The sequence below is a fragment of the Glycine soja genome, chromosome 4 (genome assembly GCF_004193775.1).
Source record: "Glycine soja cultivar W05 chromosome 4, ASM419377v2, whole genome shotgun sequence".
Classification (NCBI taxonomy): Eukaryota; Viridiplantae; Streptophyta; class Magnoliopsida; order Fabales; family Fabaceae; genus Glycine; species Glycine soja.
In genome coordinates, this window is record NC_041005.1 from 1,196,385 (window position 1) to 1,215,075 (window position 18,691).

Below are 18,691 nucleotides of genomic sequence, written 5' to 3' on the forward strand. Positions count from 1 at the left end.
ATGACTTTATTTTATTTTTACAGAAAATATATGATAGTTAAGAAGTCATATTCTTTAGAGTTAATAATTTATATATATATATATAAGAATATATGATTGGATGATAGACTAAACAAATTTTACATTAGTGTATTTAAATTAAAATTTATTTTAAAAAAAGTAAAGAAGGAAGGATGCATTTATTATTAGTTCAATTTAATGATAAGTTTAATTTAATAATAAATACTCTTTTATTTATTAACTTAAAAAAAATACTCGCATTCAAATCTATTTATTTTATTAGTGAAATACTTTGATGACTAGCTTTATATAATCACTCTATTAATCTACCAGAGGCAATAATTAATTATTTAATCAGCCGTCCTCACTTAGAACATAATGATTTGGAATCTTCCAACTAATCATCTTTTTGTTCAAACCGTTCCTTCCGATGTCACTTTCATATGATAGTGACAAAAGCAATACCGTGAGTTGCTGAAACTTGTTAGCAACGTTTAATAATATGCCGATAACATATATGCAGAACGGAAAGAGAAAAGAATGAAAAGCATACCGATTTGACTTACCAACCGCAATTAGATTATTTAATGCTTTTGCAAATTACTTTTTTTTTAAAAAAAAATTACTTTGCTCTTAAAAAAGTGTAAAATAAAAAAGTTAAATTGAAGTACATGTTTAGATTTTTTAAGAGAATTAGTTTATAAAACATAAGTGTTAAAACTTACTTTTTTTACTCCTAAAATAAATTGATCCAAATACATACTGAGTTTTAACAATATTTTTTAGCTTAAAATCAGATAAAAACAAAAAGATAGATAAAAATTATTATTTATTATGAAACATAAAATGTTAGAATAAAAAACTTTATTTACAAATTATTCAATAAAAAATTATACTCAATGTTATTTATAAAATAAAAACACACTCATTATATTACTTTTAAGAGTTAGCCTATCTTTGGTAGAAAGTTAAGAAAATATATGAAATTGTGAGGAATGAAAATGAATAAAAAAATATGAAAGAGATTAAGAGAGTGAAAAATAAATTATTTGTTTGAGATAAAAGAGATGAAATATCTGAATTAAAGTGATTAGGTAACAGGAAAGAGTAATAAATAATTAAATTAATTTTGTTAAAAAGTTTTTTTTTTGTTTGTATATATTAAAAAATATCGCGACAATATGTTATGAAAAGGCACAATTTTCATTGAACCGCTACAAAAGGATAAAAATCGCGCACCCGCAAAAAAACATGTAATTTGATTTTTCTGTAGTTTTAATTTATGTGGTTTTGTTTGTTGATAGCTCTTTGCCTTTGTCCCTTACTGCTTACACACTTAACAGGAGATGGAGTTGGGCTGGAAATTTTTTTATGAGATATTAACACTGGAAGGCAAAGGAAGACTTTAAATAAATAGAAGTAAGAAGTCATAGATAATAAATATGAATTTGATCCTTTTTTTTTTTCAAATTTCATTTTTAACTCGTAAAAAAAAAAATCACTGGTCACATATTGTTAAAAAGAATCACCTCTTAGTCTAAAACCTCAAGCCATTAAGTGATATGAAAATCATGTGATAGTCACATGGATAGACGCTAAGCAAATTTTACTTGAGATTTTTTTTCCTCTTCCGGAAAGCCAGTAAACCTTGCTTGGGTTGTAACTTAAATTATTTGGTTAAGAATGTCATAAAAGAATATTAAAGCAAAAAAATGACCTAGCTGAGTATTTGAATATCAGCCTGCGAAAGAGGTTGGGCAACCCATGACTCTTATGGGCAGTTATACTATTGTATTGCTATATTAATCATGTTTATGTGGTAATTTGAACAGAAATCTTGGTTGATATATATTAACCATTAATTTTGTTGACACAGGCACACGTCCTTCAGAATTAGTCATCGTTAAGGCTTCACAAAGGAAAAATCGATATTATGAGTTTCTCCATTTCTTGAAGCTTGACGCGTTTGTGTTATTTCATTCAATTGGTGTGAAGATCCCTCTGTCTCGGACAAGTCAGTGTCAGATTGGTATGATCGTGGAGAATAAAGAACACTATCTGTGTCTGTGTGGCTTGGCTTGTACTTGTGAAGCAAATGCAAGGGTGATGTGCCTTGGCTTGGTGTTGTTTCCCCACTCATAGTCCCTGAAGGAATATCTATTCCTGCTTTCCTTAACTTTCTCTTGTCCTTTGCAGCCTTTTGCCATTTCTTAAGTGCCTTTGCAGTTTGCTCCTCAAAGATTGTTTTCTTCATGTGAGATCCCATCTTCAAGGTAATATATATATATAGTAAGAGAAGGGAAATAATTTATAACCACTAGAGTCGGTCTAGTGGTGAAGAATTAGGATTGTATACATAAGGTCATACGATTGAATCTGAATGTGATCATTGTGCAACAAAAAAAGGATAATAATGTCTTAATTAAGTAATTTGATGGTTAGTTTGACATTATATACCTGTGTTACTAGGGAATAGAGAGGGAATGTGATGTAACTGCATACGACTTGTAAGGCTATCCCAAGGACAACCCTTGTCAGTATTAGGGGCAAGTTTTCATGGAAGCAAGATGTGATCTTAAACTCATACTGCACTTTGAAAACATCATTAAAATTAATGAATCCTCTAAATTTGAAACCCCAAAACTTAAAATTTCTCATAATAAATAAATATCTCGGTTATATAGGTTACTTACCCATGTCCACAAGAAAAAGGCTATTTGGAATGCATTCTGCAAAACAACAAATAAATAACTTTGAATGAAATTGTATTACAAGTTAAGCATGTCACAATCACAAAAGAGAAAGAAAATATTATATGATTCAAAATTATTATAATTTTAACCAATCTTTAAGTGATACTAAATTTTATTAACTTTTTCCCGTAAATTTACATTTATAGTCATATATCATGTAAAAATTAATTGAGACGATAGACATGTTATAATCTCGAATCATATGATAAATTTTCCAGTGACACGAACCCCCAATTTATATTTATATACAGAGACACAAGCTATCACCTCGAACAAGGTAAAATGAATTAAGAAGATAATCCACTGGGGCCGGTTAAACCAAAAATACTTGTTGTTTGGCTCTACAATAGGGACTCCTCTAACAATTGTGGCTCGGTCTTGGATTTGTTGGGCCATTTCCATGATTATAAGTTCAAGCTTGGTGCCCACTAATAGAAGTATCTGCAAAGCAATGAAGTTCGATGGATGTTAGTAGTATTAATTTTCTTTTCAGGTTAATAATTAATAACTTTTCAATTATGAACTACCACTAGTGGTGCTAATGATAGCCAAGTGAGCGTGTACCATTCTGCAGGAACAAAGTAATTAACAATAGTAAGCCAATAACAACACGGGTTTGTGCGTTGCGTGTGTGAGTTGGTGTACAGTTAAAAAAGAGGGATATCATGAAGAGAGAGTTACTGTAAACGTTCACAAGCATAAAGACGATTGCAAAAACCCATAACGGAATGCTGCAAAACAAAAACTAATATAGTAAAAAAAAAAAACACTTGGCATTAAAAAGTCTTGTAAGATTAATGCGTTAGTGACTTTTAGGTCAGATGACAGATACCTTATACCCACGACCACTTTAAAGTCGTCCTCCATGGATCTTTTAATGTATTTTTGAAAGTCAAATTTGCTATCGGGAGCAAAATGTGCCTGCATTTGGTCACGTTTTTGGGTTTCCGTAACAAACTCAATTAATTAAAAACAGTTGCATTTATTTAATTATATACTATACATGTAAGCATTGGCACCCACGTTAATAAATCCGTGCCGCATGGTCATGTAATCCACCTTAGTGACAGACCCGAAAAATTGCCTGAAGAATGCCACCTATCAAAAAAAGGCAAATAGTTAAAATGGTTTATTGTTAATTATTGTATAAATTATATATTTTTTTTCATTTTATTCCTGAGGAACAATGGATGAAACTCACTATCCATCGAATTCCTGGCATCCTAGACCAACCAGAGTGACGCCTAACGAATGATGTTTGATGCGCTAACCTGAACCTTGCAGGATCTGCGTTAATCATGAAAATACATAAGACAAAGCTCCATTGTATGTTATATTTTTGTATATATTTATATGTATTAAGAGCTTTCACAAATTGCAATAAGAATTACCATTTGTAAATTGATACTCCAGGGAAGATGTTTCTGCTTCCCAAGCCTTCCATTTCTTCATCTGTTAAGCAATATATCGGTGGTGTTTTTTTTTTTTTTGTCAAAAAAAGTTTGGTAGTATAGACTCATTATGCATTTAACTACATTTTAAAATATATAATTTGATATATAAAAAATTATTATTTCTCATAATGTAGCAAATCATTTTTTTCTGAAAATAAAATATGTTTAAAGAATCTAATCATCTAGTAACTATGCTGGGACCTTATTTGTTGTAACTAATCATTTTACTTATACAAATAAACCAATTCACTTGTTTGATTCTAATGAGTTGACTTAATATTAACTTAAAAAGGCAGTCAATTCATTTATGAACATCTTAGAATATTAATCATATTCATGCGCTCTGATCAAGAACCGTAAATTAAAAATCTTAGATTTGGAAAAGTAATTAATTAACTTACTTTTGCTCTGGCTAGAACCATGGTCATGACGCTGTAGAAAATGTGAAAAACAGCGAGGACAAATATAAATATATGCAACTGGTGCACCCCAGACTGAGAGATCAAAGGCACTTTACCCTGAGAGAAATTAACAATGCATATAATACATACAATTAAGAGTTAATTAATTGAGAAAAGGGGTAGTATTAGTATGAGAGTTAATTAAGGATCGATTCTTAATTACTTTTTGTGAGCAATAGTCACCCCCAGATGCAGCTGCTAAAACTCGACGCCATTCCACCACGTTGTCGTCAAAAGAAAGTAGCTTCCTTCTGTCATTTGAGTCATCATCTGAATCTGACACTTCCACCTTCTTGCATGGAAGCATTATGTCACCAGCTGACACAGGGATGCATATCTTTGCAATGTATTTTGTACCAAAAGTTATTAATAGGGATATGAATCCTAATAACATTAATTCTGCAAAACACAAAAACCATATACGTACATATAATTAAAATTTGAAGGGAGTTCAAAAAAAAAAAACTTTGCCTCGTTGTAATTTTGCTTACCCGATTTGATTTTCTCCAAGGCTTCATTCATGGCCTTCTTATGTCGTTTTTGAAACCACTGTAATTAGAAAGTAATTATAATCAAGAGTGTGTGTGAAAGTGAAAGGAAAATGATATTCAAGTAATAAATAAAGGATGAAGCACCTTTCCAAGTGAATGGATTCCGTGTTCAATTAATACAGAGATGATGATGAACACTGAACAAACAGCAGCTACTGCCCATGTGGGTGTCTCCTTTAAGCTTCTTTCTGCAGTAGCAGCACCACCAGCCATGTTAATTTTCTCTCAAACAACCAATGCAATTTCTCTACCCTCGACGTACGAGTTAAGTTAAGAATGCTATATATATATATATATATATATATATATATATATATATATATTCAGTTCTATAGAGAATGGTGTTTTATCATATGCTTCCAGGTTTTATCCGCCGAGGCCGTAACCGGTAATGGTATATATTACTCTTGCGGGAATCATACGTACCTAGAAAACAATACGTTAATTAATTAATAAGCATATGATAATAATGTTAAAGCCGGCCCTTGGAAGATTTACATGTTTAAGTTTCACGGGGTTTAGGTCTAAATAATGCCATTAAATTATTTTTCTTGTTTGTAATATACTACTTATTTATCATTTGAGCCAGTTAACAATCATCATACCTGAGGCAAAGTTTTGGTGATCCAATCAATTAATTACTCATTTAGTTTGCAACAAGCCTTATCGTTTACTTGTTTGTTCTATTATGCGTGGAGTCTTATTCTTGGATCAGTTTTCAGTGATGAAATATTTTTCCTATTTTTTGAGGAAAGTGGTGATATATTCTTGATGGTCGTTGATGGGCATTTACTGCATCTTAGGAGACACCGCAGCCACGAGTAAATTTAATTGTTGGATTTGATGACTTAATATTGAACGTGTCCTTCGAAATTGTTGGACCAAGTATTAATTTAGGATTCGTTGGTTGATAATAATTAGTATATGGGTATAATATTTATATAACATATTAAACAATTCATTAATGTAAAATGAAATATAATGTATAGCAATATATAAAGAAGAGAATATGTTGCGTTACTGTTTTTGATATTTACATTTTTTTAGATTATTTTATCTTTATTTTTAATAATATTAAAGTAACAATAATCATTAATCATCTCTAAATATGTAGATTAAAACTGACTCACTAACTAATCACCCACTAATCACTCATTACTTCCATGGGACAATTTTATCTTTAAATAATTTCTTAAATTTTAAAATTTTCTTTTAACTTAGATTAACTTCTCACTATTCTTATATTATTGTTTTTTTTTATTCTATTATTTTTTATTAAATATATTTAACTTCTACTTTTTTATTATTTAAAAAAAATTAGAGAGGCACTCCATGCCTCTCTTCCCCTAGTAATAATAATAATAATTGATATTGAACTTCATACATAGATTTTATAATTTGACATTAGATCTTTATTTGATTAAAATATTTTTTGATTGAATTAAATAATAAAAGTAATTAGTTCAAATTCCAAATTTTCATTAACTTTGGACTACTTTAATTAATTTCTACTTATATTTTAATGAGTAGATGTGATAATTAAACTTGATCAAGTTCAATAAATACTTATAAAAATAGCCATGAATTTCTTTTTTTCTTTTTCTTTTGATAACCGGAAAAGAATTACTCGCGCTAAATAGATTTTAGTCCAAGTATACATGTATTTACTCTTTTTTTTTTTATAAATGAGTATGTATACAAATAATTTACTACCCATGTACGTCCAATACAAAGGTTTTCTTTTTAATTGAATGTATAAGATATTTAATTTAAATTCATCACTATTTTTTTGGTCGCAAGTCTAAATTTTTGTTAACATTGATAATTATTACATATTTTGATGAATGAATTTATTTTAAATTTCAGATATTTGATTTTTTTTTTAAAAAAAGTTTTAAAATGGTTATTTTTTAAAAAAAACATATATTAACAAATCAGTAGTACTTAATAAGAAATAACCTCAGATTGTGGACAAACTGCAAAGTGTTCCCTCTCACTTGTTTTGTTCAATTTGAATAATTCAACTCAACAATATGACTAATTCACTTTACTCGGTCTGTTCAATCTGACTAATTCAAGACATTCGTTAATGTTTAAAAAGCCGGAGAACGGGTTTGAGCTGCTATTGTTCATTGACGACATCTCCATTGGCCCTTTTCATTTTTTGGGTGTCAATATCTCAAATGCGTATAATGACGGTATTATTATGGGCTTAGGTTAACAAAGGTCAAACCCAAATCCAATGAAAACTAAACCCATTCCACTCACTAAAAGCTGCAAAATATTGGTCATTCCCATTATTGCTATGCCTCAATCTTCATCAGAGTTGACTGAGGCAAGTCTCGTTATATGATTCTATCCCCCCACAACAGCCAACGATATCCAATGAATCGTCCATTCATGGTATTGCTTTTTTTTTTTTTTATAAAAAAAATCCACTTTAAAAGATCAAATATAAATTAACTTTACAATTAATGCCTTTATATATATCAAAACAACACTTAACTTTCTAATATTAATTCCGTTGTTATTTTCACTTACTTATAATAAATGTGCAAAATATTTAATAATTAAGTAAAGAAAAGATATAATAAAAAGATAACAATAAACATTTAATTATGCTATCATCTAATTAAAAATTGTTATGTATGATAAATTTAATTTAAAAATCATACCTACAATAATTTTAGATTACTTGAAAATGTAAAAAACAAAAAAATCCTAACAATTAATATTGTTTTCAACTTCTTAATAGAAATAAAATATTCTTTCAAATTCAAAAGTGAACAAATAAATGAAACAAAGAGTAAAATATTGATAATGAGCGTTTTAAGAGGATTTTAAAAAAAAGTATAAGAAAAATCAGAATACATTATTAATATGTTAAAACATTTGTACTCTTAAATCTCTAATAAACATCATATAATAACTAGACTTTAAAAAAAATAATTACTTACCATTCAAAAAATTAAAACTGAATTGTTATTCTATTTCTTAATATTTTCAACAACTGAAATAGTAAAATGTTAATGGATTGAAAAAAAACAGACAAATTAGAATTGAAATTATTTAATAACTTTCTTAATTATTTACAAAATCTTTTACGACAGTTATTTTTAAGAGGAAAGAATAACTTTGAATCTTTATGAACATCCCTTTAATAGTTATAAGTAAAATATTTACAACGAAATAGAGCCCTAATGCAATATTTAATAGCGCATACTTTTCAAATTATCCAAAATAAATAATTTGTAAAAAAATTCAAGCGTTTAATCACAACCAAATTAATGTTTGGCGTTCAAGACTTTTATCACAAGATGAAAAAACCCATTATTGCATATAGAAATATTTACCAACTTTTACATTTTGAGATACGAAATGCATTATCATATTTAATATTTTTATTAATTGTTGAGAAAATAGTAAAAATGACAGAAATCATAGTTAACAACTAGGAATTAAAAAATATATATTTTTATTTATTTTTGATCTTGTTAATCGGTGTCCTAATATTTCAGAATGCTAACTAAAGAATTAATAATACTCATTCTGATCATAATAAATTAAAATAGAGATACATTGAAAATTATAATAAAACACATTAATAATATTATTTTGATAAATTTTTAATTTAATTTTTTAACAAATTAATTAGTATTACTTTCATCCCTATTCATAAGATATAATTAACATTTTTTCTTATTATAAGATTTTATTTCATTTTTATTGTACATTAATTATCTTTTTTTCTTTCAGATTGAAGAAGATGAATAAGTTTTCTATAAAATTAAGGATACATTTAAAAAGTAAAATAAATTTAATACTATTAATTAATCAATTATATTTTACAATTAGGGAAGGAAAGAGTATTTGTCTTTTACTATTTTGGCTCAATGATTCAATTGTTCAATTAATCTCATTCACCTTAATAAATCGTGATCAGCGACAATTGAAAACACTTGTTTTTCCAACCCCAGTTCATCTTTAAAAATTAATTGATATAATGTTCAACAGTTTTCAATGACTTACCTTTTTTTTGACTGATTTTAATGATTTACCTAAAGCAGGATATGTTTAATGAATTATTAACATTAGTTCGCGTGAAAAAAAACTAATTTATTATTTAATAAATACTAAAAATATATTGACAAATTAGCCGAAAGCAACATCTAACAAACTTATCCAGTTTCATTATTAAAAAATAATCTCTATGAAGTAAGTAATTTATTTAGAAAGAAGTCAACAAAAAAATTATTTAGAAAAAAATAAAGATTTCTTTACGAAAAAACCAAGGTCTGAGGTTATAATATAATAAAGATTTTTAATTGATTTTTTGTTTTCATTTGAGACTTAAAGGCAAATGAAATGAATTGTTGATGATGAAAAATAGAAAATGTAAAAAGATATATGGCACCGAATATTTAGATGAGATTTAAGGAGTTGGGTATATCCGCATTTGTCTGAAGTCTGAACCCATCGCCAGAGAAGAAAGTGTTTAGCTTTCTCTTACTTACATCATCACTTGCTCGCTGTGATATTATCTAACAAATTATTCATTTCATTGTTCATACTCACTCGCACCTAACTCCGCCATGGCTTCTCTTCCCACCACTTTCGCTATAACCAAATCTGGTAACCTCTCTCTCCAATTTTTTTTTTCTCCTTTTCAACATTCTTCATCAATTTTAACGGATTGGAGCATAAAATAAATAACCCAGGCGCATTCCCCTGATTTGATTAGCTACGTGGGTTCTTGTTCCAGGGTTTTCAAATTCTGGTTTCTGCCTTAACGATGTCAGTGTTTCAAAAATGTAATTTTTCTTTGAATTTCTGGATTTTTTTTCCCTGTTATTCTTTCATGATTGATTGGGTTATTATCACCTGAGATTGCTCAACACTCATTTATGGGAATTCCCTGTCTTGCCCCCATTAATTTTATGGGAGGAGTTTTTCTTGGGGTCAGTGTTCTGTAACAATTTGGATTTCAGCATGCTACAATACAAATATATAGCAGTATGGTTGTTACTTGTTACGATCATCTATTCACTTACAGCTATAAATCATGCTTTACCTATATCAATTCTTTTCCCCATGCTTGGTGGGAAGGGGGAGATTATATAAAGATTTATGTATACTTGTTTCATGCAATGTTGCCATGCTTCTATTCAATATCACTCGCTTGCTAGCTTCTGCACTCTGGCAAAAGCTTTGGCTACAACTAGACTCATCTATCATTTGTGTATGTTTTTTCCTAACTGAGCGTCTACTGTTGCAAAAACTTTTGCTAGCATCCTCCATAAACAAGGTGGACCACTCTCTGGTCAAGATCAAACCATACAACTTCTCTCTCAATCTAAATCGTCAAGGGACCATGCAAACATCTTTAACCAGAAGGCCTCTAACAATTCAAGCTACGTATAGGTATTCTCTTTGTTTTTCTGGTTTTGTTATGACAACTTTAAGTCTGCGTGAGTACAGTAAATAGCTGCCAACAATGGTCTTAAATGTCAGTTATTTATTTATTCAAACATTGGGGCCTGTGTGTTTCATTGTTGTGCTATAACTTTCTCCTTCACACATGCTATAACTTTCTTATTTATACACTGAAAAGTATTTTATCTTTGTTGTTTGGTGGGAACATATGGAGAAACATAAAAACATGGTGAAGAACCGTTTTAGGAAGTTGAACTTTTTAGATATTTATACATATTGTGGAAGGTGATAGTATAGTAGTGGTAGTTATTGTTGTTTTTGTTATTATCAGGTGCCATCAAATCACTACTGCAAATATTCTTGAGTTAAAAAAAAAAAATTGATCGTGGAAGTTGTTAGATGAATTTGTTATTAATTTGACCTACTACTTGTTCTGGAACTACAGTGATGGTGGAAGGCCCAGCAGTGCTAGTGTATTTGTTGGTGGGTTTCTCTTGGGAGGATTAATAGTTGGTACTCTTGGTTGCGTGTATGCACCTCAGGTAGTATTTGTTACTGAAATATACTTTTTCAAGTACTAGATGTTGGTGTTCAATGGGATACATTCAGATGTTTGTCTTGCTCTTCAATTCATCAATTGTGTAACTGCATACTGAAATTAAATTGGTTAACCTCTTTTATTTATCCAGTCAACAATGTATGTAGCATAATTACAAGTAGTTGGCAATGGCTTTACATATCTTAAAAATTTTAAAGATGGTAGGATTTGCATTGTAATTTTTTTTGTAAAATTTATATGATGCAGACCAATATTTTTTTATTGCTTAAATATTCTTCCACAGATCAGCAAGGCCCTAGCTGGAGCTGACAGGAAGGAGTTAATGAGAAAATTGCCAAAGTTTATATATGATGAAGAAAAGGCTTTAGAGGTGAGCAGTTGCTTGCTCTTGATATTATCCTTCATGTTTGTCTTTATGAAGGGCACTTGCCATAGTTGATCTTGCTGTAGCCTTTTGCTTGGAGGCCATAACTGCTGTGTGATTAATTTCAATTTTTTTTATCAATTGTATCTTAAGAGTTAAGACTTATATGGCAAATTTATATAATGATTACACTGTTGAAAAAGTTTACATGAAATTAGTCCTAATATTATGAGAGGAATTGCTCCTGGGAGGCCCTTATGTTACATGGTACTTGCTGCAACATGTTGGTTTTAAGAGAAGGGTATTCCTTTAATGGCTGGCAAAATTTGCTTGCTTGATTTGCAGAAAACCCGGAAAGTACTGGCTGAGAAGATTGAACAACTGAATGCTGCCATAGATGATGTTTCTGCTCAGCTAAGGTCAGAGGAGGCCTCAAATGGAGTAGCTGTGAACTCTGATGAAATTGAAGCTGCCACATGAGACTGCTGCAGTGATGTCATGGTACACAATCGGCTATTACTCTGTCCAGTAAAAATCTTGTTGGTACAAAATGTATTTGAATTTCTTGTAATATCTTTCTATTTCTTCTTAATAATAAACTAAGTTGTTTTCTGTTTTTGGCCACCGCTACTGTGGGTATATAGTCGTACTGTTTTTATGGCTGATTTCTTGTGTTCTATTGGCCATTTAGTTATAGTGAAAAGTTTCCATGATTGGCATAATACTGGAATTTCTAGTTAACCTTTTCTGGTTTGTATCTTTCTATTGATGATTGCTCTAGATAGTGAACAATGTCACTTTGGATTCTCCATACTAGGATGTTGTCACTTTTGCAGCAACCATGAAATCGATAAGCTGTCAATCTATATTTAATCGTGCGTAAACAATAAGTTAAAAACAAGCATTTTGATCCCTTCCCCCTCTTCCAAATACAGAGGTTGCATATCATGTTGAAGATTGAATCTGGCTTGTATAAGACGACGAGTATTTTAATTTATTAAAAATTGCTAGTTAGAATTTTAATAATTTCACCGATAAAGTACATCTTTCATTTTACAAAGAGTTAAATTCTTAGAGATTTTAATAAATTAGTTCGAAATTCTTATAAAAGTGCCTCAGTTTTTTAAAATGTAATTTGAATGCATTGTATTATTTGCAATAAATTATTATATTTCTGTACTGCATCGAAATTAAACTTCTTTGTAGAAGGGAAACTTGAATGGTTCTTGAAGTGTTTTTTTTATAACAAATTTATAGACTAATTAACACAAGTCTCATATTCTTCAATATTTATCATATGTTTTAGCTTTTATGTATTACGATGAGGATTTCGTAATAATGTGGTTATTTTTGTGGCACAGAGGTACTCAGCGAGTCAGCTGATGAAGTTTTGTATTCTATTTAAAAATAATTAAAATATGACTAATATATATATTTTTATTTATAGGAATCAAATACAATATTAGGGAGTTTATAATTACTCAACCACACACGGCTCAATCAACTTAGTTAGGATCCTTAGTAAAAATTAATTTAAACAATTTAAATTGAATTTGTAGGTATAAAAAGTTAGACTATTAGATTTGGATTCAATGTATAAAAAAATAAATTTAATAAAGAAGCATATTAAATTAATTAGGTGAAGAACATTTATCGTATAAAGTAAAGTTATTTAAATTCTTAAAATAAAGACATATTGTTTTCATATTTTATTTTGGTTTCTCGTCATAACTGATCCATATATGTCTTTTATTGAAAAAAATTTGGTCCAATGACGTTTCTTATACTAATAAAACATTACTTTTTTTTACTTTATTAGTATACTTTAATTTTTTTTATTAAGTCTTAACTATTCATGAATTAAGGTAGTACTCCTGAAAATGATAATTAAGGCTTGGTTTCGTGTTTGCTTTTTGTTTTGTTCCCAAGAGAAATACACCCAATATAAATTGGAGAGAAGATTTTTTGTATCAGTAGCAATTAAAAATAGTGTAAGAAACTTATCAACCCAGCTAGATGTTGACAAATTAGAAAAAATATAGTGCTAGAACAATTTGTTGCTATTTTTCAACTATTGTTTCTTATGAAATACATAAATTGCCACATTTTAATTTATTCTGAAGGGAATGAAATAATAGGCTTATTTTGTTTTCTTTTAAAAGTTATTATTTTTTAACATTTCATAATCACTCTAATTTAAAAAAAAAACATGAAAAATAATTATTTAGTTTTTCATCTCTTCCTCATGCTACATTGTTTTTTAAATTCACACCTATAAAAGGAAATTAAATTCTTCACTATTGAAATTGAGAACACTTTCTATTGTATTATCTTTGCCTTATGTGATTGTTTAATACTTTTATATTGCAAAATGTCTTACATTATTAGTTAACTTTGAAACAAGTATTTCCTTTTTCCTCATATTTCATCATTTAAAAATAATTACTTCTAATTTTTATGTATATACTTTTTAATTTATTTTGTAACATTCTAGTTTTTTTCTCTTTAATTGTATTTATTTATATTATTAAAATTGAAGTTTTTTAATTCAATTTTACCATTTAAATAAACTTATAAATTCCCAGATAAAATACGAGATATTTACTGGTTAGTTCCTATATTTTTTTTAAACGATAAATGTGTTATTTATTATTTTTTGTTATTAAGAGATTCAAACTCCATCCTCTTCTTTCTCCCTTCACTGTTAACCAAATCTTATAATCCCCTAGCTAGTTTCTTTATCAGAAGAACGTACGGATGGAAAGTATGGTTTGTGTGGTATGACATTTTCTTTTTCCCTCTTCTCTTGAGGCCAAAAAAGAAACTTTTTAAGTATTAGCAGGGACATATATAGCTAGCTAGGAAATTAATGAAGGGCCATAATAATAATAATACGTGGCTCGAAAAATGAAGTCGGTATATTGGAAAACATTGAGGTCCAAACATTATCTTATCCTATAGATTTTTCTTACAACTTATTCACCACTCGTTCCCGTTACTCCCCAGCAACCATAATTTTCATTTTATTATTTTTTTGACAAGCAGCTCTAGAAAAATCTGCAAAGAATAAAACAAGAGGAGGAAATGCAACTTACTTGTTGATATAAACTTCACAGAGAGAAAGTTGTTGTAAAGCCTTGTTGCTGCCATGGCCACCCACGCGGCTCTTGCTTCTACAAGGATCCCTTCAAACACAAGGTTCCCATCCAAGGCCTCTCACTCTTTCCCAACCCAATGCGCCTTAAAGGTCTATTTCTTGCATAATTATTAACATGTCACCTGCATGGTTTTTTGGTTTCATCACCTTAATATATTTTTAACTTCACTTTGCTTGAGCTAGCAGAGACTTGAGGTGACAGAATTCTCTGGGCTTAGATCCACTTCATGTGTCACATATGCTAACAGTGCTAGAGAATCTTCCTTTTTTGATCTTGTAGCTTCCCAACTCACTCCCAAGGTTAGTTTCTTAATAGTTATATTTGAATCCATTCCCATTTGATTGGATGATCATGAGAGTTACCTTCATGCTTGTATGGATTATAGATATATAATAGCTCTTACTTTCTTTGTGTTCTTCATTGGGGAATCTCAAACAACTCAATATATATCTTTCTTTCTTTTTTTACATAAGCTCAATATATATCTAGAAAATGTTAGATTCATAACATAACATGTATGCTACAGAAATTGCCATGAAAAATGCATAGCTTTTTAATTATTACTTTTAAAACTACGTAATAAGCTATGAAGGGAATATCATAAGTTCATAACAAATGGATGACACCTTAAGTAAGCCTTCTATGTTTGTTTATATTTTCTAAATTGCAAAAATTAAAAGCAGACCAATGGATCAACTCCTGTGAGGGGAGAGACAGTGGCCAAGTTGAAGGTGGCAATCAATGGTTTCGGACGCATTGGTAGAAACTTCCTTCGCTGCTGGCACGGCCGAAAAGACTCACCCCTTGAAGTCGTTGTTGTCAACGACAGTGGTGGTGTCAAGAATGTAAGTTTTTAATTGGCTTGGCTGAGTTTGTTTTGTTGGCACAGAAAGAATAGTTAGTGACCTAAACCTTCTGCTTCACATATATTCCTGCAGGCTTCGCACCTGCTGAAATATGATTCTATGCTGGGAACCTTTAAGGCAGATGTGAAAATACTAGACAATGAAACCATCACTGTTGATGGTAAGTCCATCAAGGTTGTTTCAAGCAGGGACCCTCTTAAGCTTCCATGGGCTGAGCTTGGAATTGACATTGTTATTGAGGTAAAGTCCCCATTACTTGACTTATTTCAAACACGATCCAATATTGTTTACTTATTGAAGAGCTCCTAAAAAGATCAATGAGTGAATTTTTGTTCAGGGAACGGGAGTGTTTGTGGATGGCCCTGGGGCTGGCAAACACATCCAAGCAGGTGCTAAGAAGGTTATCATCACTGCTCCAGCAAAGGGTGCTGATATTCCAACTTATGTTGTCGGAGTAAATGAAGGGGACTACACTCATGAGATCTCTAACATTATAAGGTCCGTGACAACCAAAGCATTGCTCTGTGTGTGTGTGAACGAAACATTGTTTTTGTGCCAATTGATTGATTATTCATATTTCATTCCTATTTAGCGGTTAAATTTTCTTTTTCTTATATACTGTTTCTTCAACGTGCAGCAACGCTTCCTGCACCACAAACTGTCTTGCTCCCTTTGTGAAGATCCTGGATGCAGAGTTTGGTAAGCAAACACTCATCAACATCATACTGGCAGTTATTATTTAAGAGAGATATTCCAGACTCAAAGTCACTTCCCTTTGGTCTATGTTTCCAGGAATTGTGAAGGGAACCATGACAACCACGCATTCCTACACTGGAGACCAGGTACAATATTGATCAATCACAAGTTAGTTGGAATCCAACCTTACTTTACTTACAATATATGTGTTCAAAGGGGATGTATCTAGTGAGAATGGTTTTTGATGTGAGAATGAGAAGAATAACTATTAGTCTTTAGATCTTATCATAAATCATCAAAATTAAAATACACAAGTCATCCTGAGAGTTTTTAGAGAGTCACGTCACTTTTTTTAGTTATATGATCCATATTTACTTTTCTCATTTTTATATAAAATAACATTCTTACTCGATATAATGATTTCTACCAACTGAGAATGAATAACTAGTTATATAGAGCTAAGGAAGAATTGTGTATGTGTTTGTGCAGAGGCTTTTGGATGCTTCACACCGTGACTTGAGAAGAGCCAGGGCTGCAGCACTTAACATTGTCCCAACCAGCACAGGAGCTGCCAAGGCCGTGTCTCTAGTGTTGCCACAGCTGAAGGGCAAGCTCAATGGAATAGCGCTCCGTGTGCCTACACCCAATGTTTCAGTTGTTGACCTTGTTGTGAATGTTGAGAAGAAGGGTCTTACTGCTGAAGATGTGAATGCAGCATTCAGAAAGGCAGCTGAGGGGCCGCTCAAAGGTGTATTGGACGTGTGTGATGTTCCACTTGTGTCTATCGACTTCCGCTGCTCTGATGTTTCCTCTACTATTGACTCCTCCTTGACTATGGTCATGGGAGATGATATGGTTAAAGTGGTTGCTTGGTATGACAATGAATGGGGTTACAGGTTAGTTGGAACATGACTTGGTATAATAAACTCTCATCACTGACTCATTTTTTAAACATTATACTCACTAGATAGAATTAGATAAGAACATTTGTAATTTGATTTTTACATTATTATTCAATCATAAACTATTATTTAGTGAGTTTGTTAATTTCTATAATAATTATTTTAGAAGTTATACTAAGGTCGATTTCTCGTTGTGCTAACATTGCATTGGATAGAAACTAAAGTCTTAAAACATTCATAATCATATCTCTTTTTATTAGTTGTTATTGTGTGTCTCAGTATTCAATTGGTTGAATTGAAGCTACTTGTTATAATGGATCACGCTATTGATGGTTACTGTGTTGGGGATTGCAGCCAAAGAGTGGTCGATTTGGCACATCTAGTAGCAAGCAAGTGGCCAGGGGCACCTAAAGCGGGGAGTGGAGACCCATTGGAGGATTTCTGCGAGACAAACCCTGCTGATGAGGAATGCAAAGTTTATGAATAGAGGAGAGCTCCTTTTCTAACGTATCATGTGAAAAAGAAGGAAATTGTTCAGACAGTCTATCTGAGGAGAGATTTTCAAAGTTTATATTTATTTGCAGCCAATAATAAGTTTTGGCGTGACTGAATGAATATCACCCATATATTGATTGATATTGAATTTCTGAATTCTTGTAACTGATTTGCAATTCTTCGAATCTTTTAATCATTGCTCAGTGTTAAGTGGAAGGCTAGACAGTAAACATGCAAGCTATAGATATTGGAACTCAATACATCTTTAACTATTTAGTTAAACAAAACAAAACAATACTTCCTCCACCAACCACACATGATATATATTTGGTGCAACCACACATATGATATGAACCAAAGCAAAGTAGCAAACTAGCCAAGTATATATTTAAAAACTTTACTGGGAATCGAATTGGGTCAGCAGGCCCATCCAGTAGAAGAAATATGGCCCAGTTGCTCGCCTAGGCTTCTGGCTCGAAACTCATGAACACTTATTATAAAAAAAACTTCTATTTTAAGGGCAATGTCCCTTTTTGAAACTCATGAAAATAATTCACTGTTGACCATACGACTCACTGTCTCACTCACATGACTGATGGCTCGATGACCATGTCCCTCCACCATCATTTTGATATTGTTTTTTTTAGAGTTTTCTTCTCCTTCCTTCTTGAGATCTAGAGATATAGTATAAGAGTAAAATGTAGGTTAAATTGGGATCATTATATGGAGCTACCGGAAAAATGCTCTTTCCCAGTATAGTAATTACAATATGATACAATCATATATAATAAGAAATTAAGATACACTCTAACCCATTGTTTATTTAAATGGGAAAAGGATGAAAAGAATTAAGGAGGATAGAAGCAAGATGAAAGTTATTAACTTCCATTGTTTGTTTATCGTTGAAATGAAATAGAAGTAAATAATTTTTGGTAAGCCCCACATGATGAACGAATGAATCCTGGTTAATTGAAAATAGATCGATGAAGTGAAAAAAAC

At 30.7% G+C, this 18,691-nt stretch overlaps 3 protein-coding genes across 4 annotated transcripts; 2 read left to right on the forward strand and 1 right to left on the reverse strand.

Annotated features, from left to right (window-relative positions):
* Positions 1-1,753: 1,753 nt before the first annotated feature.
* LOC114408492 (MLO protein homolog 1-like) lies at positions 1,754-5,501 on the reverse strand. The gene is made up of 14 exons (XM_028371556.1): positions 5,304-5,501; positions 5,160-5,217; positions 4,832-5,067; positions 4,609-4,725; positions 4,145-4,205; positions 3,955-4,040; positions 3,777-3,851; positions 3,586-3,674; positions 3,435-3,484; positions 3,281-3,321; positions 3,021-3,194; positions 2,694-2,729; positions 2,458-2,586; positions 1,754-2,266 (listed from the first exon to the last, which is right to left on the reverse strand). Exons 1-14 carry the CDS (start codon positions 5,430-5,432, stop codon positions 1,904-1,906), a joined length of 1,644 nt encoding a protein of 547 aa, XP_028227357.1. The 5' UTR covers positions 5,433-5,501; the 3' UTR covers positions 1,754-1,903.
* Positions 5,502-9,596: 4,095 nt separating this feature from the next.
* LOC114408494 lies at positions 9,597-12,386 on the forward strand. Its single transcript, XM_028371557.1, has 5 exons — positions 9,597-9,851; positions 10,508-10,640; positions 11,098-11,194; positions 11,495-11,581; positions 11,921-12,386. The coding sequence occupies exons 1-5, from the start codon at positions 9,812-9,814 to the stop codon at positions 12,053-12,055; spliced, it is 492 nt and encodes a 163-aa protein (XP_028227358.1). The 5' UTR covers positions 9,597-9,811; the 3' UTR covers positions 12,056-12,386.
* A 2,242-nt stretch (positions 12,387-14,628) lies between these two features.
* LOC114408495 (glyceraldehyde-3-phosphate dehydrogenase B, chloroplastic) lies at positions 14,629-17,888 on the forward strand. Of its 2 annotated transcripts, none has more exons than XM_028371558.1 (9): positions 14,629-14,822; positions 14,919-15,032; positions 15,414-15,578; positions 15,672-15,839; positions 15,937-16,097; positions 16,237-16,298; positions 16,392-16,441; positions 16,785-17,191; positions 17,552-17,888. In XM_028371558.1, exons 1-9 carry the CDS (start codon positions 14,724-14,726, stop codon positions 17,682-17,684), a joined length of 1,359 nt encoding a protein of 452 aa, XP_028227359.1. In that variant the 5' UTR covers positions 14,629-14,723; the 3' UTR covers positions 17,685-17,888. The 2 variants fall into 2 exon arrangements, with proteins under 2 accessions (XP_028227359.1, XP_028227360.1); XM_028371559.1 differs by having other exon boundaries at positions 14,632-14,822; positions 15,417-15,578; positions 17,552-17,885.
* The last annotated feature ends 803 nt before the right edge of the window (positions 17,889-18,691 follow it).

What these genes read in the sequence shown, in the direction of transcription:
- LOC114408492 (XM_028371556.1), bottom strand. Translation starts at nt 5,432, where the DNA reads ATGGCTGGTGGTGCTGCTACTGCAGAAAGAAGCTTAAAGGAGACACCC. An exon ending in TGGTTCTAGCCAGAGCAAAA is followed by an intron (nt 4,206 to 4,608) that starts GTAAGTTAATTA and finishes ATTGCTTAACAG; the next exon opens with ATGAAGAAATGGAAGGCTTG. An exon ending in TGCCAGGAATTCGATGGATA is followed by an intron (nt 3,852 to 3,954) that starts GTGAGTTTCATC and finishes TTTTTTTGATAG; the next exon opens with GTGGCATTCTTCAGGCAATT.
- LOC114408494 (XM_028371557.1), top strand. Translation starts at nt 9,812, where the DNA reads ATGGCTTCTCTTCCCACCACTTTCGCTATAACCAAATCTG. An exon ending in TTTCGCTATAACCAAATCTG is followed by an intron (nt 9,852 to 10,507) that starts GTAACCTCTCTC and finishes AACTTTTGCTAG; the next exon opens with CATCCTCCATAAACAAGGTG. An exon ending in GTTGCGTGTATGCACCTCAG is followed by an intron (nt 11,195 to 11,494) that starts GTAGTATTTGTT and finishes ATTCTTCCACAG; the next exon opens with ATCAGCAAGGCCCTAGCTGG.
- LOC114408495 (XM_028371558.1), top strand. Translation starts at nt 14,724, where the DNA reads ATGGCCACCCACGCGGCTCTTGCTTCTACAAGGATCCCTTCAAACACA. An exon ending in ACAGTGGTGGTGTCAAGAAT is followed by an intron (nt 15,579 to 15,671) that starts GTAAGTTTTTAA and finishes ATATTCCTGCAG; the next exon opens with GCTTCGCACCTGCTGAAATA. An exon ending in GACAATGAATGGGGTTACAG is followed by an intron (nt 17,192 to 17,551) that starts GTTAGTTGGAAC and finishes TGGGGATTGCAG; the next exon opens with CCAAAGAGTGGTCGATTTGG.